General features: G+C 41.7%; 1 protein-coding gene across 2 annotated transcripts in view; it reads right to left on the bottom strand.

Moving 5' to 3' along the window:
• Nucleotides 1–3,655: 3,655 nt before the first annotated feature.
• The window catches only part of PREX1 (phosphatidylinositol-3,4,5-trisphosphate dependent Rac exchange factor 1), a 228,898-nt gene continuing 209,658 nt past the window's right edge, over nt 3,656–22,895 (bottom strand). For both annotated transcript variants that reach the window (XM_087720448.1, XM_087720447.1), the window contains exons 30-40: nt 22,194–22,322; nt 20,688–20,729; nt 19,753–19,970; nt 16,855–16,954; nt 16,044–16,187; nt 14,094–14,208; nt 12,944–13,010; nt 11,558–11,745; nt 9,783–9,885; nt 8,886–8,953; nt 3,656–7,030 (exon numbers count right to left, since the gene is read on the bottom strand). In XM_087720448.1, coding sequence (XP_087576574.1) covers nt 6,988–7,030; nt 8,886–8,953; nt 9,783–9,885; nt 11,558–11,745; nt 12,944–13,010; nt 14,094–14,208; nt 16,044–16,187; nt 16,855–16,954; nt 19,753–19,970; nt 20,688–20,729; nt 22,194–22,322 — 1,217 coding nt within the window. In that variant the 3' untranslated portion in view covers nt 3,656–6,987. The remainder of the gene's footprint in view (nt 7,031–8,885; nt 8,954–9,782; nt 9,886–11,557; nt 11,746–12,943; nt 13,011–14,093; nt 14,209–16,043; nt 16,188–16,854; nt 16,955–19,752; nt 19,971–20,687; nt 20,730–22,193; nt 22,323–22,895) is intronic.

Here is a 22,895-nt window from a genome sequence, read left to right on the forward strand (position 1 = left end):
GGGCGCTTGCATAGAGGAGACGCACGGATGCAAAGCGGGCGGGTGAGGGCAGGTTGAACTGGTAGTAACAAAACAGGAAACCCACCACTGGTCGTGTGCCATTGAGAGTGTATATATGATATAAATATACTCAATAAATAAATGTTTCAGCCTTGGAATATATTATGAATTAACCCTTTGTGGCTTATTCAATAATCCATGATTAAGCACACCATAAATCAGTGTAATAAAAATTTGTTTCTGTTTTCCCACTTGTACATGCACATTAAACTTAGTATTAAAATAAATGCTTAACCTAGAACTAATCTAGAACTTTTCTGAAGTAGAAATTGCAATTATTCATTTAGAACAGCAGTCACCAACTGGTGGTCCGTGAGAAAATTTTGGTGGTCCGCAGAAACATTATTTGCATTTTTTATATTGCACTAAATCGGGGGTCCTCAAACTACGGCCCCTGGACTGGATACATGCAACGAATGCTTGTGCTGCTGCAGAGAGTCTCTCTCTTCGGGGTCTTTTGGTCGGAGGGGGGCAGAAATTCTGACTTGGGGTCTACTTCAGCCTCCTGGTTGAAGGGACTTTGGGCAAAGGCTGGAGGGAAGCGCTGCTGGTGACAAAGAGTCGGAGCGCCTCATTCCAGTGGGACTGCATCATGGACTGGAACTGGCTGACCAGCTCAGCCCGCTGAGCCTCGAGGCACTGGCACCTGGCCTTGCACTCCTGCTGGGAAAGCTTATGCTCATAGTCCTCAGTGAGATGCCTCTGCTGAGCCTCTTTCTCGATCAGATCCAATTTGAACTGAGCCAGCTGTTTTGCCAACTCTTTCTCATGGTGGCTGCTTAGCTCCAGCAACTTTCCTGTTGAGGCCCTAAGGAGCCCGGGCAGGCAGGCAAGGAGTGGCGAGTAGAGGCTGGCAAGGCGCCCCTCGATGTGACATCAAATTGGCCCCACCCACCCAGTCACTATCACCTAGCCACGCCCACCCAGCTGGTCATTAAGCAGATGATATTAGTGGTCCGCAGGATTTAAAATTATGAATTTAGCGTGACCCGACAAAAGCGCTAACGTCATAAGCGCACCGACAACACTGCGGCGCTAAAACCGCGATGTCAAAAGCGTGCCGACAACAGTGCGCCGACAACAGCACGCCGACAGAAGCGCGATTTAATTTAAGGTAAGGTTTAGGGTTAGGTTTAGGGTTAGGTTTAGGGTTAGGTTTAGGGTTAGGTTTAGGGTTACGTTACAGCGCGCTTCTGTCGGCGCGCTTTTGTTGGCGCGCTTTAGGGCTAATTTGTCGCTCATTCGTCGCGCGGTTTTGTCACCGCGCTTCAGTCACCGCGGTTTAGTCAGGTGCGCTTTTGTTGTGCGCGCATTTGTGGTGGAACCGAATTTAGTGGTCACTGAGGTCCAAAAGGTTGGGGCCCCTGATTTAGAAGATGTTTTCAATTTATGCAGATTCAACAATGTTAACAGCCTGGCAATTTTAAGTATGAGAAGAATCTACTTTATCTCTGGAATAACACTGCTGTGTTCACATTACATATTATACCCAACAAACTAAACCATATTATGGCTTAGGTATGTACAGAAGCTAACAATCCAATCAATCCTTCTTCAAATCACATTACGCCAATTATTCTGGAGTGATCCATTAATCCTCCAAATTAGAAGTAGCTAGTGGCAATTGTGATATTCTGCACATGGCCTAACTCCACAAACAAGGCTGTTTTGTTTGGAAAACTGCATCACAGACAGCTTGGTAGGTCTGAAGAAGGAACAGAACATTCCAGAATTCTCACTGTTGGAACATTCCAAATGTTGCACCTCCAGAACACTTGGTTTTGCACATTCTGATAATGGCTTATCACAATAGGCTACTTAGCATGCTAAAAGATGCCGGGTTTTCATCACATTCAATCACAGAATACCTAGGTTTTTTTAGCCTAGCTTAGGATGTTAAGAAAATCCAATCAAGATTTAGCTGTAGTTCTTGATGAATGGAAGCTTATGACCACACATCTTTACCGATATAGACAGGAATGACATCACATCAGAGGTGATATTCAGCAGGTTCTGACCAGTTCTGGAGACCAATAGTGGAAATTTTGATTAGTTTGGAAAACTGGTAAATACCACCTCTGACTGGCCCCGCCCCCATTCTCTGCCTACCGAGTCCCAGCTGATCTGGAGGAAATGGGGATTTGCAGTAACCTTCCCCTGGAGTTCGTTTACGTTTCGTTTATTGGTTTTGTATGCCGCCCACTCCTGAAGGACTCCGGGCGGCTCACAATAAAACAGGGGAGGGGATAATAAGACAATACAAACAATATTAAAATACACAACAATCACAATTGAAGCGGGGCTGGATACTTCAACAGCCCCCAGCCTGCCGGAACAGCCAGGACTTAGTAGCTTTATGGAAGGCCGGGAGGGTAGTAAGGGTCCGGATCTCCACGGGGAGCTCGTTCCAGAGGGCCGGAGCAACAACAGAGAAGGCTCTCCCCCGGGGAGTTGCCAGTCGACATTGGCTGGCAGATGGAACCCAGAGAAGGCCGAGCCTGTGTGATCGAATCGGTCTTTGGGAGGTAATTGGCAGGAGGCGGTCTCTCAGGTACCCAAGTCTGATGCCATGCAGGGCTTTATAAGTAATAACTAGCACCTTGAAGCGAGTCCGGAGACCGATGGGCAGCCAGTGCAGCTCGCGGAGGATAGGTGTAACGTGGGTGTACCTAGGTGCACCCACAATCGCTCGCGCAGCTGCATTCTGGACTAGCTGAAGTCTTCGAACACTTTTCAAGGGCAGCCCCATGTAGAGCGCATTACAGTAATCTAGTCTTGAGGTAGCGAGGGCTTGAGTGACTATCTGAAGTGCCTCCCGGTCCCCCGAGTGGGGTGGGAATGGAGGTTTTACAGTATCCTTCCCTTGCCGGTCCCACTAAGCCACGCCTACCAAGCAACACCATGCCCACAGAACCGGTAGTAAAAAAAATTGAATTCCACCACTGTATCACATACTGCATTTTCATCTAGACCCCTGGGACCCTGGTCTGGATTATGGGCTGCATTCTTTTTTGAACAAAGTTCTCCACCAGTTTTTAGTGAAGATATTTGCAAATTTAATGGGAAATGGCCCTGAAAGTGAAACCCAAACTCACAGTAACGTAATGTCTGAATCAAATGCCAATTTTTCCATATTATTCTCTTCATTAGGACAGTAAGGATCCTCAGAGTTAATGAAACACAGATGCTATTTAATGCATCAGGTCTGCTTTTAACTACTGATAGCTTATGTTGAGATTTCCCAAATGAATTTGCCCTCCCTCCCCCCAATATATATATATATATTTCCCACTTTCCCAGCTAAGAGGTCTGGCAGAAAAGAGAGGAATTAAAATCTTCTCCCATCATGGTTATAAAACCAGGAAATGGCAACTTTTTTAAAAAAAATAAAACATGGTTTTAAAAGGAACTTTTCTGTGGGAACTGCCATTTCATAATAGACAAATATCTGCTTGAGAGATTAATGAAAACAAAAACAAAATTTGATTCATCAGTTTTCTATTGAGTTATGAGAGTAACCAATTTGAGAGGCAAACAAGCCAGCACCAATAGAAACCACATGGATCATCAATGAATGGACAAAATAGGTTAGACATCAGATGTATTACCTCATTTATCTTATCACATACACATATACATACCATTAGCAATACAGCAAGGAAAAATGAAAGAAAGCAACTGGAGCGGACCAGGACGGTGTACTTTTTATATACATACAGTACATCTGAAAATGCCAGTTACATATTGCTATAAAAATATGTTCTGTTACTTCCCCAGATTGGCAAAGCCAATGTCTTCAGAAAAATCCCATATAAGTTTATTATAAAGAGAAGCAATTGCTCCTTTACTGTGTATGACAGAGATGAGTAAGGGAGCTTCCAGGAGCCTGTTTCAGTGCTGCGATTGGGGAACTGTCAGTTGCAGGCTTCTAAGGGAGGAAACCATGAAAAACATGCAATGGATGTTCAATGTAATTGCAAAGGGAAATTTCACCTAACACTTACTATGCCAGGGCTCTCCAACCTTGGCAATCTTAAGACTTGTGGACTTCAACTCCCAGAATTCTTAGCTGGTGAAGCTGGCTGAGGAATTCTGGGAGCTGAAATCCACAAGTCTTAAAAGTTGCCAAGGTTGAGGACCCCTGTACTATGCTACCCAAGTCTAACCCTCTACAGAGCAACAGTGTGTGACAGCAGCTACTTAAGCATTACTAGGCAATGGCTGCTACAGCTAAGGATTCTGGAAGCTGACATCCAGCATATCTGGAGAATTAGATGTAAAAGACTGAATTTAGGACATGGTAGTGGAGTTCAGCTGGAGTAGCAAAAACAGCTCTACACCATGCTCTCTGTAGTTGGTATCTGTCACCACGCTTTTGTTCTTCTACTGAACCTATTCCAAGGTCTTGTGATCTTTTCAATGTCATAATATATACCTGGTTCTGGTTTGCAGGCGTTCTCCAAATGTGCAAATGTTGTTGCAAGAGCTGTACTTCTACTTTCTCTTCTGTATGCTCCCTTCTGTGCACTGGACAATGCTTAAGAAAATATAGACTGCAGCCTTGGTGAATTCTCACATGCCAAACAGTTCAAAATGTGCAGACTTGAAGATGAAAAATGTGAATTAAGCCAAACAGCAAGCAACTGGTTCCTTTGAAAAGAATCCTTAACTATCCCATAAGGCGTTTCATGCTTGTACATTACTCCAGCAGAAGAGCCTATGGTACATGATGTTTACATTCAATGGGGTGTATGGGAGGCAAGAGCGCCAATAAAATTCTTGACATTCTAATTAGGCCCCAATATTAGTTACATGAATCAATCTTCACAATTGTCTCAATGAAACTGAAGGGCACAAGGCAGATTGATTGATGCTGGGCCATGCAGATTAATCGATGCAACACTTAAGATTCCAATCTAATTTTTCCCTAGCTCAGCAATCACGTATAGACAAGCTTCGTTGGTTGTAGACCTAGATGCAATTTGCTGAGAAAGTCTCGCGTAAAATATTAGTCTCTATCCTGGATAAACTATTTGAAATGAGCCTATAATTTGGATGCTCACCATGTTACTGTATATAATGGGGAGAATAAACTGTTATGTTTCAATTATAGCATCCAAGCAGCATGGACTAAGACGATTACTCCAGTTTGCTGAGCAAATCTTCCAGAAAATTTTACTAACTTTAAATGAGTCCCATTCAGTAACTTATTAAAAGCAACTATTAAATGTTATTTTTCCAACTAAAATGGATTTTTTAAAATCCATTTTGCGGAGGGGAGGGTAGTACAGTGGTTTTCACCAAGAAGCCTAAGACTGCCATCTGCTGGCCATTTAGTTATGTGACGGTTATTTATTCTAATACAAATAAACGAGTCTTATGCACCAATCAGAAATGAAATTGTACGTTTAACGAGAATCTCAAATAAATTCAGATATGACAGCATGTTTCTTCCTCATCAACTTCCTCACCCAGAGTAGAAGCAGAGGGGCCATTTTCAGTGTAACACATAAAAAATAAAGTTTTTATTATTAGCAAACACTGACGCTTATTAAATGCCCCCATCAGACTCCCTCCCTCACCACGCAATTCTTTTCTGCATGCCTTAAATACCATAAGTCACTTTAAGGAATTTCTATGCATGCCCAGAAATATGCATTTTCCAGCATATTATGCTGTTAAATTATTATTGATATAGACAAGTATTAGTTTTATTCCTCTTAATTTATCCTAGTCACTTGACCGACTTGGATAATTAATTTAAGGCACTCACTCCACGAAAACATTATTTCTGGCCTGAGATTGCTCTTTTTTTTTAGGAAAAAAAAAACCATTGCAGATGGTAATTTAAAAGTAAGTCACCATTCCAGTAATCATCCTGATCAAACTAAAAACATTTCTAAAATTGGAAAAAATTAAGTACATTATATACACAACCAAATTTTTGTTTTAAATTACAACCTAATTGTATTCTATTTTTTTTAAAAAATGATTAAAGTCTACTTAAATACTGCAACGTTTTAAATATCACAATAATATTTTCAGTAAACTACTACATAGCTACCAGTCTATTGGCCCCTTTGAAACAAATACTTTTTTATTTAAATCTTGCATATATAGTAACATATTCCGAAACAGACCTTCTATGCCACATAAATAAGTATATTTCTGTCCTTGCTTCAAAAACCTTCACATGTTTAAATTAATGAAGCAAATAGCTGCATCTTGCTTCTCTTTTGTAACAACTTTTTTTTAAAAAAAAAATCCTTCATTGTTATTCTCACTGGTAAAATATAACTGTATTTCCAGAATACATAATGGACCATTAGTTTTTTTTTAATGTGTTAACTTCTGAATTTTACAGTAAAAATTAAAAGGAATTTCTTGTAAAAAGTCTCATGGAATGTGTATTTTATAGAGTTGAGCTTTGTTTATATTAATAGGAAATGAAAAATTCTTTGAACAAACCAGAGAATGTGTGCCATTCAAAATTTCAAAGTGCAAGTGAGTGTTTGTGAGACTCTTATTCAAGGCAACTGGCCAACATTTTGCTAGAAACTCTGTGTAGTCCAAACACCATGGCAGGTAGGTTTGCATTAGCTTGGATCATCTGTGCCCATCCAAAATTCAGAATCCACAATGTTCCATGTCAGGCAACCTGAGACAGGTGATTCTTCCATCCATCCCCTGGAGATTCAATTTTGAAGAACTTCTGCATCGAGCCCAGAGACATTAAGCATGCCTGCTCTCGTAATTTCGCAGGAAACAAGGGGAAAGAGAAGTCCCTAGTGCACTAGAGTACCTAAAAAATAGAAAACGGGACTGTCCCATCTTCTGGACTCAGCACCACTGGCATGACAGTACTCAGGCAGAATTGCTGTCTGCTGAACCCTTCTGTGACTCCAAGATAATCTGTTTCTTTTCCTCTTACAAGTCTCCATCTGCAGGAGGTTGACATAACTGGTAGAGTCTGTAAAATGTGGCAAAAAAGTTGGTGTTAGAAAAGGATCCTTAAGGATAATGTGGCAGACCAAAGTAAACCAAATTGTTTTAAAACCGCCATATTCAATGTCTTGCCCTCCAGACCTTAGATGCCAGTAACTTTCATACATTCAGTCAAACTGGTGAGGAATTAGGATGCAGTCTATGATATCTGAAGACAATCTATTTATTTGTTTACTTGTTTTATTTATCACTGGACTTATGCGGTTGTGCAACTCAACAACATGACTTTGGGTGGTGTACAACCACAAAAAGCAAACTGTAAACCTAAAAAGGACCACATAACTTTAAAATGTACACAATATATAAACATACAGTATATAAACATAAAACACAGACTGTAAACTGGTGACCTACACCATAATAAATCAAGAGGTGACTTCCTTCAAGTAGCCCCAAAATGCCAGGGGTAAAAGTCAGGTTCAGTTTGGGACAGGGGTATGCTAAATTACCTCCATCAAAGGAATAGATGATTAAAAGTAAACTCTAATTTACCCATGAAATATAAAGATTCATTTGAATGCTTTTTTACTCTCTGGAATACTGAATGATATGAACATGCAAAACTAATTCACATTGATGAGATTATTGGATCATTTTGTCCTCTACTGTTTCAGCAGCTGCCTAATAGTTAAGAGCAAGTTTTTTTCTGATTTCAACTATACCAAAAGGTGCTTTTTCTAAAAGCAGTTGAACTTTCTTTGTTTTTCCTTGAAGGCGTTTCGCTCCTCAGCCAAGGAGCTTCTTCAGTTCAGTTCAGAACTGAAAAAGGTTATTGAATGAGAAGCGAAATGTCTTCACGGAAAAACAAAGGCAGTCCAATTGCCTTTTCAAAAAGCACCTTTGAGGCAACCATGTCCTGAGGACTGAGAATCTCCATAGATATTTACTTCAACTATATTTTACATGCAAAATACTACTTTGCCTTTGAGATACAGCCAATGTCTACTATGATTTGCTAACAGATAATAGAAAATGGGCTGAAAAAGTATATTGAAAATTCAGACAAAATACGGGACAAGGGAATGTTGTCAGTATCTTCAGACAAAACTTCTCTCCTTCCCTTCTTGCCCGAAGAGTAAGGTGTCTGTCAGATGTCTGATAGATGATCATCTGAACAGATAACGCAACTGGTAACTCGGGAGCAGCTATGTTTAGCTGCTTCCAGCAGTAAGTCCCGCCCAGGAACGAATTTTTTTAACAGGCATAGAAAAAATAAAAACAAATTAAAATAAAAGTTTAAAGGAAAAGTTTTAAAAATTCAAGAGAAAGAAAAAAAGAGAAAAAAGGAAGAAGAAATAAAGATACTAATAAAGAAGTGACTTTCAATCTACAGCATACTGAGCACTAACTAATTATACTTTTTACCCTCTTTTAACATTTCAAACAAACTTCCTATACTATAACTTGTATTTATATATGCAATCCAGAAATCTTCATCTGTTTAGTCCTGGTTCAGAAATAGCCATTAGAAGCTACCACTTGTTTCAAAGAAATTATTTCTCCCTGATCAAACAGTCCAATTTTATGTTCCTTTCTTCTGCATTTAACAATTGTGGCTTTTAAATCATCTCAGTGGTTTCCTCAGGATTTGATTTTTCATCAATACTTTACATTCCAAACATCCCCACCCCCAAGATTCTTTAAAAGAGCCATATTGACACAGTAGTTAGAATGCAATATTGCAGACTAACTCTGCTCACTGCCAGGAGTTCAAACCAGGTTGACTCAATCTACCATCCTTCCCAGGTCAGTAAAATGAGGAGCCAGATTGGAGTGGTACATGAGTCTAAGTGCTATTGCTATTGAACCCAGCTACCTACCGGGGTGCGGATTGCGGCATCTGATCCATCACTTTCAGGTTTTTTGCAGAGATTTCAACTCTTGGTCCCTAAAGAAAAACATACAAAAACAGTTAAGCATGGCCCTGGAGGAACACCAAGGTAGAAATACAGTATTTCCATTTGAAAAATCTGTTCATAGCTATAAAGCAGTTCTGGAAAGGGGGGAGCTGGCAGTGTAGTCTTCTGTGCTTGCCTAAGATGAAAATCTTCAATATATCTTGCAGCTCTAGTGAGAGTGCGACAATACCATAGCACAGGGATCTCCAACCTTGGCAACTTTAAGCCAAGAATTCTGGGAGTTGAAGTCTTCCAGGCTTAAAGTTGCCAAGGTTAGAGAGCCCTGCCATAGCACATTGAGAACAGAGGTGGGTTCCTACCGGTTCAGACCAGTTCGGATGAGTAGGTAGTAACTCGGCCTGCCACGCCCCTGAACCGGTTCTATCACCATCTTGATTTTTGGTTCCGAACGGCAGTAATGCTGGCAGCAACCCCCCCGATCGACGAGTGTCCTGATTGGGTACATGAGGATATTCTGCACACTGCACTTCTCTCTTGAAACCAAGGATGGGCAAACTTGTGGTTTTTCAGATGTTGCTTCCTTGCCACTTCGCAAAAGGCAGGGCCAGTAATGAAGCACACTCAAAACTGTAATTTGCTAACATCTGGGAAATCAAAACCATTCTGTCTTGCTTAAAGCAAGACAGGTTTGTAAATAGTTATCATAAGCATGTCATTTTTATTATCTCTTGTATCATTAAATGATATAGAGACTGCATATAAAAATTCTGTGTAATTCATACAAATATACATATTCAGTGTCCCATTTGGAAATTTATGGTTCTAATATTACTTAGTGAATGCTTCATTAATACTCACTTGCTTTCTCATTATGTCTGTTGCCTGCATAATACACTTGGGCAAGAGTCCATGACTTCGAGCTAATATTGCTGCTTGTTCCAATGACACACAGAGTGTGCTCCTAATAGTATAACAGCAAAGAATATTGCATTCAGAAACTCAACACTTCGTCAGAAAAGCTGATTTACCCACCCACCCACCCCATCCACGTTATGGATATCCATAACGTGTAAGCTGCCACCAGCCACACTCCTCCCAGAGCATCCTTCAAAACATGTCAGCAAATTAGACATTTCAATTGTCATAGGAGTGAAATGATTGAATATTACATTTATGCATTTACTAAATATTATATAATTTTAATTATCTCCACATTAAATTCTATTATCTTTGGGTTTGCTACAGTCCCTACAACTTCTTTGCCCTGTTCCCACTCGTTCTATCTTGTTCTTGCATACTTTAGGGAATGCAACACTAAAGATAAAAAGGAAAGACCAAGTGTGGGACATGGGCTAAAACACTTTCTGATCTACATTTTTTTCCTGCAAAAAAGGAAAGGTTTCAGTCATGTCTGACTCTAAGGCATGGTGCTCATCTCCATTTCTTAGTCAAGGAAGCCAGCATTGTCAGAAGACAATTCCCATGGTCTTGTGGCCTGCAAGCCTAAATGTCAAAGGTGCACAAAACGCTGTTTCCACCAAAGTGGTACCTATTATTTTATTTGCACTTTGCATGCTTTCAAATTGCTAGCTGGGCAGGAGCTGGGGCGAGTAATTGGAGCTCAACCTATTGCACAGAGCTCAGGTCTTGAATCCGGGCTGTCAGCTCTCCAGCTGAAAAGCTCAGTGTCTTTAACCGCTGAGCCACCGCACCCCCCACATTTTTCTGCAAGTTTATTCCTTGAGCTTGTTTGAAGGTTCTAGCAGGGGAGCGCAGCTATCGTATACCCTTGACCGAAGATCAGTACACTCCTTCTATCTGGGATGGTCGTCCTCTTCCACTGAGCACACAGCTTTGGGAGGGACGTACGTGGAGCGGTGAGGGAGGAAGGGGAGACCTGCCTAGCCAGCCAGATCAGCCGAATCAACCCTGGCGATCAATGGGGTGACAGATGTCACAGCCAGATCGCCCTCACATCTTTTCTGCAAGTTTATTCAAAGGCACGGGACCAGGGGTGGGATTCAGCCGGTTCGCACTTGTTTGGGCGAACTGAGTGTTGCAAAGACTGACTGGCCCCGACCTCCCCTCCCCTCCCAGGAGTCTCCACGGTGCCCGTTCATCATGCCAGATTAGCACAGGGCCCATGTAGAGGCTCTGGGAGGGCAAAAGACGGGCCTACCAGAAGTCCGAAAACAAGCCTGTTTCTGGCCTCTGGAGGGCGTATAGATCCTGGGAGGGGCCGTTTTCGCCTTCCTGGAGGCACGCAGAGAGCCTCTGGAGCCTTGGGAGGGCAAAAAATGGGCCTAGTGGAAGTTCTGGAAGTCCAGAAATAAACCCGTTTCTGGCCTTCGGGGAGCCTCTGGAGCCTGGGGGAGCTCATTTTCGCCCTCCCCGAGGCTCAAGGAAAGCCTCTGGAGCCTGGGGAGGGTGAAGCCCCCTGCATGAGGAGGCTGAGTAGGCCACGACCCCCATGGCCAGGCCCAGCCAGCAACCGGGCAGAAAACCAGTTGCTAAAAATTTTCAATCCCACCCCTACACGGGACGGATGTCTAAGAAATACTTAGGAGATACAGATAGGGATATAGCTAATGTTTGCACTTCATTCTTGATCCCACTTCTTTCTGAAGCCTCACCTTTGCATCCCGGTGCCACACATTACAACCTGGCAGGCTCCAAGGCGGTAGCAGAATTCAGAAGATATAGGCAGCAGTCCAGCCCCTGCTACAGAATTACTAGAGTACCCAGACTGATTGCTTTTTGTGCTGACGAACGATTTCATTAATCTGCAAAGCTCCTGCATTGCATTGATGGGCCGAATAAGCTGCAAAAGAACAGAAAACCCGTCTCAGTACAACTTAAGTCTTTTACCTTCCTGAAAGCCATATTCTTCAGATCTCTTAAGACAATAACTATTCAGTATTAGTTCAATATTTTGTGCTTTCAAGTGATGCTTGGCAAATAGGTTAAAAAGTCTATGCAATTCTAGGAGTTTCTAAATTAGAATATAGGACACAGTTTGGTGCAGTCGTTAAGGCATCTGCTTTAGACTATGAGTTCAAATTCTGCCTTAGGCATAAAACCATCTGGGTGACCTTGGGCCTGTCACTCTCTCTCTCAGCCATAGGAAAGAGGCAATAGCAAATCACTTCCAGAATCTTGCCATGAAAACTGCAAGAACTAATCCAGGCACTTGCCAGGAGTCAAAAGTGACTCGAAAGCACAAAATAAATGAAAGAAGAATAGAATAGAATAGGAATAGAATAGAATAGGAGTTGTTAGCCTATTGAGAATTGAGACTATATGGAAAGTTATGCTGGAGGTCTTCATTTAATTGAAGAAAAAGCAGCCATAGAAGAAAATAGTGAATTGAATGAATATTTATGTTTTAGGGAATGATTTGAATCTTTGTCTGTGCAATAAGGTCCTAATCCTAATTATTCTTTAAAGCTGAGTTTAAATCTGGGAAGGGAGAAAAAATCTGCACTCTTAAAACATTTGGAGTCTCTAAATCTTTTTTATGGTGGTTAACTACAATCCCAAAGGGCAAATCAGATCAGGATTATGAAATGAAAACTAGAAGACCATTTTACTCATGAAGTAGAAAAAACAGCTAGGCCACAAGTAACCTTGGAATTTCAGCAGTTTGACATTCCTGACATTTATTTCTTTCTTTTTTTTAATCTATATTCTTATGTACTAAGAAACGTGAAGGACAATTGGAAAAAACGCTATTTCACTATTTTGCATTGGATAAAAATATTTGGTTATGCCGGCTTCCTTCATCCAATCACCTTTCAAATACAGCAGGGATCAGGTTGGAAGGCACCTGGTTCTGGAATCCTTCTTTAGCTAGTAATGAGGTCTGGTTTGACCAGTTTCACTGAATAGGTTAAGCTTGAACTCTTTTCCTTCTGTGACTGTTAGGTTAGAAGCACTAACTTTCATCCTAACAGTAGCCGCCTCTCCCAGTTCCCACTTTGCCAAATATCTGAATATATATAGACAGAAAGTTTCTATACCTGATGAATTTTCATAGCTGTGGTGTTTGAATCTGTAGGCAAGTTAGATCGTTCAAGGTAAAATGTCCTGAAATGAAACAATAATTACCTTGTAATTACATAATTTTAAGCACTTCTATAAAGTATTTTAATTTCCAAAAGGAACCAATTACTACATGTGTCTATCAAGATTCTTATTCTTGGATGAGAAGCAAAACATCTTCAAAGAAGTCTAGTTGCCTCTTGAAAAAGCACCTTTGGGACAATTACTACAGGCCCCACATGGACTAGCTATATTTGGATGGTCCAAAAAATGACAAATTAAAAATTAGACAGATTTCCAGTTCCAATTCGTCTGCAATTTTGAGAGTCCCATGCAAATTATTGTGTGAGCTCACTTCTTTCTTCTCTCTTGTTCCTTTTCACACTCATCCAGGGGTGGGATTCAGCCATTTCAGAACGATTTGGGTGAACTAGACGATAATTTTAATCTGGTTTGCCAAACTGGTAGTTAGGAGGTGTAGCTACCATGCCCCTTTCCTCCCAGGAGTCTTCACATGGCCCATTTTGGATGCCAGGTAAGTACAGGGCCCACATGGAAGCTCTGGGAGAGCCAAAAACGGGCCTACCAGAAGTACCAGAAGTTCGGGATCCATTTCCAGCCTCCAGAGGGCCTCTTGAGCCTTGGGGAAGCTGTTTCGCCCTCTCAGAGGTTCTAGGAAAGCCTCTCAAGCCTGGGGAGGGTGAAAACGCCCCCCCCCCAGCTGTGGTGCAGGAAACCGACTAGGCCATGCCACCATGGCCATGCCCACCTAGCAACCTGGCAGAGAACTGGTTGCTAAAAATTTTCAATCCCACCCCTGCTCTCATCCCAAAACCTAGCAACCAGCTTTGATGGTCTATTTTCAGTCCCAGCCCACATTGCCTGATCTCTTTGATCTTCTTCTTTCTCTTATGTATTATTAACATTCAAAATAAAACTTGAAAGGAATTCCAATTTGTATGATCTCAACTAAAACAGTCAATTTCTAGTAGCACAATAAAGCTTCCTATCTTCACTAACGTGGCCTGCCAAAGGCGAGAGTAACAAAAAGGGGTGCACTTTTTAAGAATAATTTTGATGCAGTTGCCAAGACTATTTACAATCAGATTTTTATTAATGCTATAGTACCTGAGCTTGTGATAATACTGTTGAACCTTCTCAAGAGAATAGGAATTGATTTGATGCTGAAGCTCCTCCTGAGGTGAACCATTTGGTAGGACTTGGCCATCCAGATTTTCAAGGACTGTAAATAATTTAATGAAAAGTTTAAAGCAACTTTTAACAATTATCATATGTCTGTTGTATCTATTATTACCATTGTATGTATGTATGTATGTATGTATGTATGTATGTATGTATGTATATATGAGTGTGTGTGTGTATGTATGTATGTATGTATGTATGTATGCATGCATGTATAATGGGTGGGTGTGTTCCAGCATAACTCTGGAATGCCTTAAGCAATTTCAACCAAACTTGATACACAGATACAATACAATACAATAGCAGAGTTGGAAGGGACCTTGGAGGTCTTGTAGTCCAACCCCCTGCCTAGGCAGGAAACCCTATACCCTTTCAGACAAATGGCTATCCAACATCTTCTTAAAGACTTCCAATGTTGGGGCATTCACAACTTCTGGATGACTTACTCTCTGGAAACAAATACTGTGGGGATAAGACACCCTAACATCCTTCGGAGGGGGGGGTGTTCTGTTAAGATACAGCCTATTGTGCATTAAAAGGGCTTCTACCGTACTTCTGTAAAATGCCTTCTGTTGTGCAGCGCAGTGGAGTTGCCATGGTAACACCTTCACAGTACTCACAAGGGGGCTCCCTCTAATAAGGGGGAAAATCCAACATTAGAAATTACATTTGGTCTGGACATTTTCAACAAAATCAGGGCTTTTCCTGTCTAATACAGGATTAGGATAAAAAAAACCTGGGCAACTCCAGATTATCAGCTAGTTCTACAATAAGAAGGGGGAAACTTTTGAATTTGGATCTATTTGGATCTATTTATTGATTAAATTTGTGTGCTGCCCATCTCACTATTGGGCAACATTTATCCCTCTCATCTTGCAAATCTATCTTATTCTCCTTGCCAAGAAGAATGGATGTGTTAAGTTTTAAAAAAAGGAATGCTTACTCATGGGGTGTGGGGGGAAAGGACTTCTTCCTTGTCATGACATCCCAACATACGTAGTGGAACCCATCGATAATGTGAATTGTGTAGTTCTTTATGTCATGATGGAAGTAATGCAAATGACAAAGCTTGTATCATTTACATGAGGATGTCATGATGAACATGATGTCACTATGGATCACCAGGCACTTGTGTGTGCTGGTGATCAAATGAAGTCTTGGGAAAATGTAAGAACAAGCACACTGAATTTATTAACAAATGACCATCCTTTTTCTTATATATCTAGCTTACACTGAAATAAAAATAAATAAATCTAAATAAATAAAATAAACACAAAAATAAATAAATAAAAAATAAATAAGCAAGCAAGCAAGCTAGCTAATGCACCTCTTTCTCAGAATTGAACAACTTGCTGCAGCCAACTCGTCATTGTCAACTCACCCTGGTCAACCCATCACAGGACAATTTGGTGAGAGCATTCAGAGAGTTTAAAACTAAAAATGGCTGCAAAAAATTATCCTGCTTATTCCAGAGGTTGCAAATAATTGTTGGAATTATGTCCATCCTGCAGATTGCAAATATTGCACCTATACGATTAAAAATGTGTCTACAATCATTATTTAAATTTTCAACAGCTGGTCCAATGGTCCAATCATTCATTCCAATAAATCTGTAGCAACCCTGACTGCTCTTTAGCATGAGCTTAAATGGACTCCAGAGGATGGTAGAGGACAGGAAGGCCTAGAGGAATGTTGTCCAGGGGGTTGCGATGGGTCAGACACAACCTCGCAACTAACAACAACAACAAGTATCTACTTTCTATCTGCCTTGATTTGGCTTTAAAATGTGAAATTTCTATTTAACATCCATTAACTTGACCTTCAGTTCGACTGTGTTAGGAGCTCAATATAAATGAATGAACATTTGTCTTGTACCTTTTGTAAAGAGCACTGCATGCAGTTTCAGACTTCCTCCATTCTGAAATCGGGTAGGTAGCTTAGAAAAGTAGTAACTATCCAGGAATAAGGTCACTTTCAAAACTTGCCGATTTCCCTCCACGTGATAAAATACATGAGTATCTGGAGGAATCAAGGAAAAAGACATTACAAATTTCAGGGGAAATAGTAACACAAGATAATTGACACGTGAATACTGAAAGAAGGAAACCCACTCATGGTCAGGCCTGGAAGCCATCTTTTTTGCATTGGGCCTTCCGGCCTGCCACATTCAATGCTGTGGGAAAATGGGAGGAGGGATTATACAGACTATGGGTGATAGATAGTCAAAATAACATTCCTTTCCCAGAGAGTCAAGGACATCTTGCCCTGCACCTTGAAGGGTGTGGGTGCTGGGCAGGGACTTGAACTTTCAATTGTGTGTGGAAAACCTGGAAGCTTTCCGATTCGGGTTTTCCCAGATGTGCCAATATGACATTTCTAACAAAATGGAACTTTGAGGAACTTCATGCCTCGGAGTCTTCTTTTGTTGGGGGTGTTACTTGGAACCCTGAAACTCATAGGTTTTTGTCTTTTTGGGGTGGGGCATTGCTCTTAATCAGGGATGTGCTACTTCTGTTGAACTGAGTGTTGCAATAGGTATATCTTAGAAAAGGTGAGGTTTTGCAGCTTCTATTGAAATTCCAGTCTTGGTGAACTTAAGACAACCGAAGGCATCGTTTAACTGTTCAAACAAATAGAGTCATAGGAAAAATTCAAGGGAACCCATGCATCTAGTGACTCAACTTACTTGCTACAAAACATTCATCCAGCTGCTTGAAATAAAAGGCAACCTTGTCCAGCTCGGAAAGGGTGGCCTGGATATCTTCCAGCATGGTTCGCTCTTCTTTCTAAGGGAGGAAGAAATAGGATAAAAATAGATGAATAGATTGCAAAAAGGAACAGATTCAGGTAGTTCCCAACTTATGACCAGTCATTCAATGACTCTGAAATTATGATGCAATAAAAAGCTATTTATGCCTGCCCCTTAGAATTGTGACTGCAGATGTTTATGCGCAGCAGTTAGGTGATCACATTTCAAGTGCTTACAGCCTCCAATGCTCACATAACCAGTTTACTACAGTGTCTGCTGTTTTCTGGCAGAAAATGGCAAAAAAAAAAGTCCAGTGAATACACTGAATTAGCTTAATAACCATGTGGTTCAGTTAACAATCATATGTTTTGTGTAACAATCATCGTAAAAATGGTCATAAAATTGAGTCTGGTCACACAGTGCCTCAGTTCAGGACTGTAGTAACTTATGACTGAAATCCAGAGTTTTATTGTAGTCGTAAGTATACAAAACATTCTCTTCATAATAACTGGAATTATAAAAAGGAGAATAGATGCATTCCCCAAGCCTAGGCATCACAAGCATCAAAGGTTGGTTGTGACTGTAACTAAAACCATATCTAAATCCTTAGGGGACTGGAGGCTAAAACATATGAAGAACTGTTGCAGAAACTGGCTATGTCTCGTCTGATGAAAAGAAGGCCTAGGGGTGAGCTGCGTTCCAATATCTCAAGGGTTGCCACAAAGAAGAGGGAGTCAAGCTATTCTCCAAGACACCTGAGGGCATGACAAGAAGCAATGGGTGGAAACTAATCAAGGAGAGAAGCAACCTAGACCTAAGGAGAAATTTCCTGAGAGTTAAAACAATTAATCAATGGAACAACTTGCCTCCAAAAGTTGTGAATGCTCCAACACTGGAAGTTTTTAAGAAGATGTTGGATAACCATTTGTCTGAAGTGGTGTAGGGTTTCCTGCCTAAGCAGCGGGTTGGACTATATTGTATATTCATTCATTCCCTTAAATTTACTGTGTTTTTTTAAAATGTGTCTCATATCTGTAACACACATTGTCCATTACAGGTCTCATATATTTCTCATATGGGTTTTCATATTTTTGGTTTTATATATTTGGGTTTTATATTAAAAATTTGTGAGCAACAACAACTTGAATTTTCTGTTCAAGAAAATTGCTATTATACATGTTTTTGGTACCTGTTTCAAATACATTCAGTGCAATGCAAGATACAGTTTCTCATCAGCAGAGGGCAGAATATTTCAACACTTCACACAACTAGTTATCATTTACAGCACTAATATGTAGCTAATTTTAAAAAAAATAGCAATGAATGTTGCTATTACAGTACTTTTTTTGCTCTTAGCTTGTCTTTTCGAGAAGCCAAGGAGATAAAATTCTTGCACATGTAATATACTTATGCAGGTCACAGAATATGGTGAGGTACAGCTTGTCACTTAAAGGGGCAGAAAAGACTGAATAGATGAATTTGTTGTACTGTTTGATGAATTAAACTATTGGTCTGATTATTCAGTATTGTCTGCAATCAATGCAGTAGCAATCAGAAATATCTTCCCTGCCAGAATTTAGTCTTGCATGCAAAGCATGCTCTCAAGCAATGAACTGCACTTTATTATTTTTCTCTTAATTATTAAAAGAATAAATGTGATGTTATGCAACTCTTTCAGAGTGTCTTGCACAACAAACAAGGCCAGTTTCTCTCTTCTTATGCATATTAAGGTAATATGCACATACCTAGAACCCATAGATCCCTTCACGCTATTGTCCAAAGTAGCTTCTCCCACTTCAGTGGTTTCAAACTCAAGGCCCGGGGGTCAGTTCTGGCCCATGGGGTACTTAGATCTGGCCCATGGGGCCGCCATGGAAACAGCAAAGGACTGGCCCATGGTTTTGTCAGGAAAAAACAGACTCTCGAGCCCTGTCTTCGGCTGCTACAGCCTGCTGCAACCCTCTGCCAATGAAAATGGAGCCCATTAGGGCCACATGCAAAGTGCTGGGTGCATAGGTGCCCCCAACCGGAATGATGTCAAGCTTGTCACACCCAACCCTGGCCATGCCCCCGCAAGGTAAAGCACAACCCTGATGTGGTCCTCAATGAAATCAACCCGCCAATATGTTGTGTCAACTCCAAACCGACTTTAGCTGAAGCTATATCTTTTTTACTTCATTTCTTGGTTGTCATACATATGGGGGGGAAGGGGAACTATGGGGGGCGGGATAATGTCCTCCCAGGTGCCAGACATAACAGCGATGAGGCCTGTGAGAATCAAGGTAATCTCAACAAGAGCTCGTAACAGCCAGAGGGAGTAGCTGAGTAGCCTGCCATCTACCTGATTAGTCAACGTGACCAGTGACACTAGCGGGGTAGGTGATATCTATCTCTCTTATTATACTGAAAACACGGGAAATATTCAAGAGTTGGATTCACATATGAACGTGCCGATAGGATGTATCCAATAAAATGGACTTCTAAGAAAAGCTCTCAGAATCCTGAATTGATTGGGACCATTACTTGGAACAATGATATGTTGCATATAGGAAAGGTTTGGCTGCACGGTTCAACACAGCTGAAAGGCTGCTACCACGCAATGGGTCACACTTACTAGGTTGAGATTTTGCACATATATATCCCAGCTATACCAGAAACCAGGCTGAGTAGGTGTGAATGGGGTTTGAAATGCAAATGCTACCACACTGCAAACAACAGCAGTTTTATTTCCCCAGCCTTTGCTAATATATTTAGGTCAGAAGATGAGTAATGAAAGAACTGCCTGGTTCCTTATTTTGGTTTTCTGTGTTTGAGGAAATGGTCTTCTAGCCTTACCACACTGGGAGACAGCAAGGACTGGTAGTTGAGCAACACTCCTGTGGCTGCTATCTGCTCCAGCCACTTTTTACTGGCTTCCCGACTGCTTTCTTCATACTCTCCATTGTTATTGTATCGATAGTTGAGTGCTCCCAATAACTGCTCCGAAAATGTGCAGACGGCTGCCACCAGGGCCTGGCAGAAAATTACATCTCGTCTCACTTGCAGTTCTGTATCTGGAAGAAGAAAGAGAGACAAGAATTGGGACCAATAGGCTAAGGTTAGGGTTAGCATGTATGGTTGGAATTAATGCCCCAAGAGTGGTTTTGGCTTTTCTTGTTCAGGGTAGCTCATATGACACTGATGATATTTGGGGAAAGGTGCCTCCCTGCTCCTGAGTGTTTATTCTCTCATCATCACCCCAGAGGAGCAGAGAATTTTTCACAAGACCAGCAAGAAGATTAGGATGCATAGAGGTATCCACATTAATTATTAATCTTGAAAATAATGGTTTAATGCAGAGGTTCTCAAACTTTTTTTCACCACAGACCCCCCTTTAAATAATTTTTGAGGCCACAGATCATGGCCATGCCGCCCCCCTCCCAAGACTCGACTCAAGATTTAAATCATAACATTTCTTCAAGCCTTTGTGGATCTCCTGGGATGACCTCACGAGCCCCCCCCCCCCCGAGTTCTGGGACCATAGATTGAGAACCACTGGTTAATCCCTGAAATGAAATGAAAATATTCCTCAAACTGCATGTCTGTCTCTTAACACTGTTGAGGTGGTCAGCTGTAATGGGCATCAAGGAGCTGCTTAGGTAATGAGGTAAATGACAAGGGATTGAATTCATAGGTGATATAGAGTCTCCTAGCCAGAAGGATGAAAGGGAGCTTGGGAAAAGTTCTCTGCAACAGAAGACAAGTCAGTAGTATGCAAAAAGCTGCTTTACCTGTGCATTTCAACAAAGCCAACAGGAGCTGATTCTTTCCATCTAGAAAAGAAAAATGAAGCAGAATTTATTCACCTTAACTGAAATGACAAGGCAAGCTCAGACGCTTATTGATAGATGCTGGAGCTGAAGCAGAGTTGGAAAGAGAGCACTGTAATCAAGTATAGGGAAACTGTACTTTGTAATAAAACCCATAATGAAAGTGCTAGAAACTATAAACTATTAATGTCTAGAGCAGTGATGGCTAACCTTTTTGTCATTACATGCCAAAAACGTGTCCGCACACAAACCCCATAATGTAATGTGCATGTGACACACATCCGGCATGTCCCGCCCCTTGAGCATGCATGTGCAACCCTCCCATGCTCCCCCCCCGAGGCCCCATTTTGGGCCTAGCAGACCTCCCTGAAGCCTCCTGGGACCAAAAACAGGGCACAGGGGGTTCTGCTGCCCCTGCGCATGCATGTGCATCTCCCACATGTGTTCCACACCAGGCGCATGTGCAGCAGAGACCCAAAAACCAGCTGTTTGATGGGAGCACAGTGGGGAGCACACTGCGCATGCACAGTGGAGCTGAACTGTGGCGACAGCTAACGTACTCATAGACATAGGTTCACTATCACCGGTCTAAGGACTGCAAAGACAGATGCCACCAGAATTCATAAAATTTACAGATGAAGGGGCCATAGCTCTGTGGTAGAATCCATTTCTGGAATTAGCTAATACTAATGAATATTAATATTTAATTCCAGGCATTTTCAGATAGAGCAGAGAAACCTAGTTTTAGTCTTCTATTAGTCACACATGTCGCATGTCCTACCCTTCGGGATTGGGCGGCCTATAAATAAAATTAAACTTAAACACCAGTGGTGGGATATGACCAGTATGCCCCGATACGGGCATACCATTGCCTGCTGGGAGCACCAGGTACCGTTCCGGTACGGTGCTCCAGAGGGCCCGCCTGCCTGCCATCCTTACCTGTATTTGAGCCGATCAGGGCTTTCGTGCACATGCATGAAGTGTACGGCACCTATGCGACGCTCCAATAAGCATTTGCAGCGTCACAGATGGTAACTACGCATGCGTGTGCATGTGGTGGATGCCGGGCCCCGTTGCAGCATACTGGTTGCAATGGGATCCGGCACCCACCACTGAGTCACACTTATTGAGTATGCGCTCTTTCAGTCCAACCTGCCTCACAGAGATGATGCTATGGTTTTGAACTGTAGTTTTGTACTAGGTGTAGACATAAGTGTATAACAAACAAAATGCTAAAATTAATTCCCATAACAGTTGAATAAGAAATAATATTGAAATAGATTATGGCAACTTCCTTTTCTGTTCCTAAGATTCAATCTACCTTCATATTCTAGTTACGAAGATCTTATCAGCAATTTTCCATTATTTATTTAGTTACCCTACTCCTTCTGATCCCAACCTTCTCTACTACTTTCTTTATAACATTGAAATTTTTAACAGCTCTTTTCCAGCTTTCCATTCACAAACCTTCCACATATTTCTGAATGGTATCAACAAGATTTTTAATGCGAAGTGGGAGGTTCCAGGGATCTTCCTGTATGCTGATCTGAATCTTGTTCCTGCTCCGAATTGTGGTTTCTTCTTTCTGCTTAAATTCTGCAGAACAAGAAAAGATTTCTTATTAGATAGATTTAAAGATTTGTGCAGAGGGTTTGGAAGGCCTGCAAAGTGCTCCTGGGAACTGGAGAGACAAAAAAGGAGCAAAAGGCGGGCCATTTTTTGCTTGTTTTTGCCCCTCCCCCAGTCCCCAGGAGCACTTTGCAGCCTCCTAAAGGGTATGCATGCCCTTTTTTTGGTAAAAAAATGGGCCTGTTTTTGAAAAAAACAGGCTGCATTTTGCTCATTTTGCCCCCCCCCCCAGCCGCCAGGAGCGGCTGTTCCACTCTTCCTTGCGCTCCTCCCAGGCTCATGATGCCCTGGCCAGCTCTCCCTGCAGAGCCAGGGCACCTCCATTGCCGCCACCACCCCCACCGCCATCCCAGCATGGCTTTTTCGGCGGCTTCCAAACCGAGTCTTCCAGCAGTGGCCACTTTGGCATACGCTCTATGGTTGTATGCTCTGCCGGCATCTGGCCCACAACCATAGAGCGTTTGCCCAGAGCAGCCACTGCCGGAAGACTCGGTTTGGAAGCTGCCAAAAAAGCTATGCTGGGATGGCGGCGGTGGCAGC

This window comes from Thamnophis sirtalis, unplaced genomic scaffold (assembly GCF_051295495.1).
Source record: "Thamnophis sirtalis isolate CommonGarterSnake01/CBP01778 unplaced genomic scaffold, rThaSir2_p1.2 scaffold_7, whole genome shotgun sequence".
Taxonomy (NCBI): domain Eukaryota; kingdom Metazoa; phylum Chordata; class Lepidosauria; order Squamata; family Natricidae; genus Thamnophis; species Thamnophis sirtalis.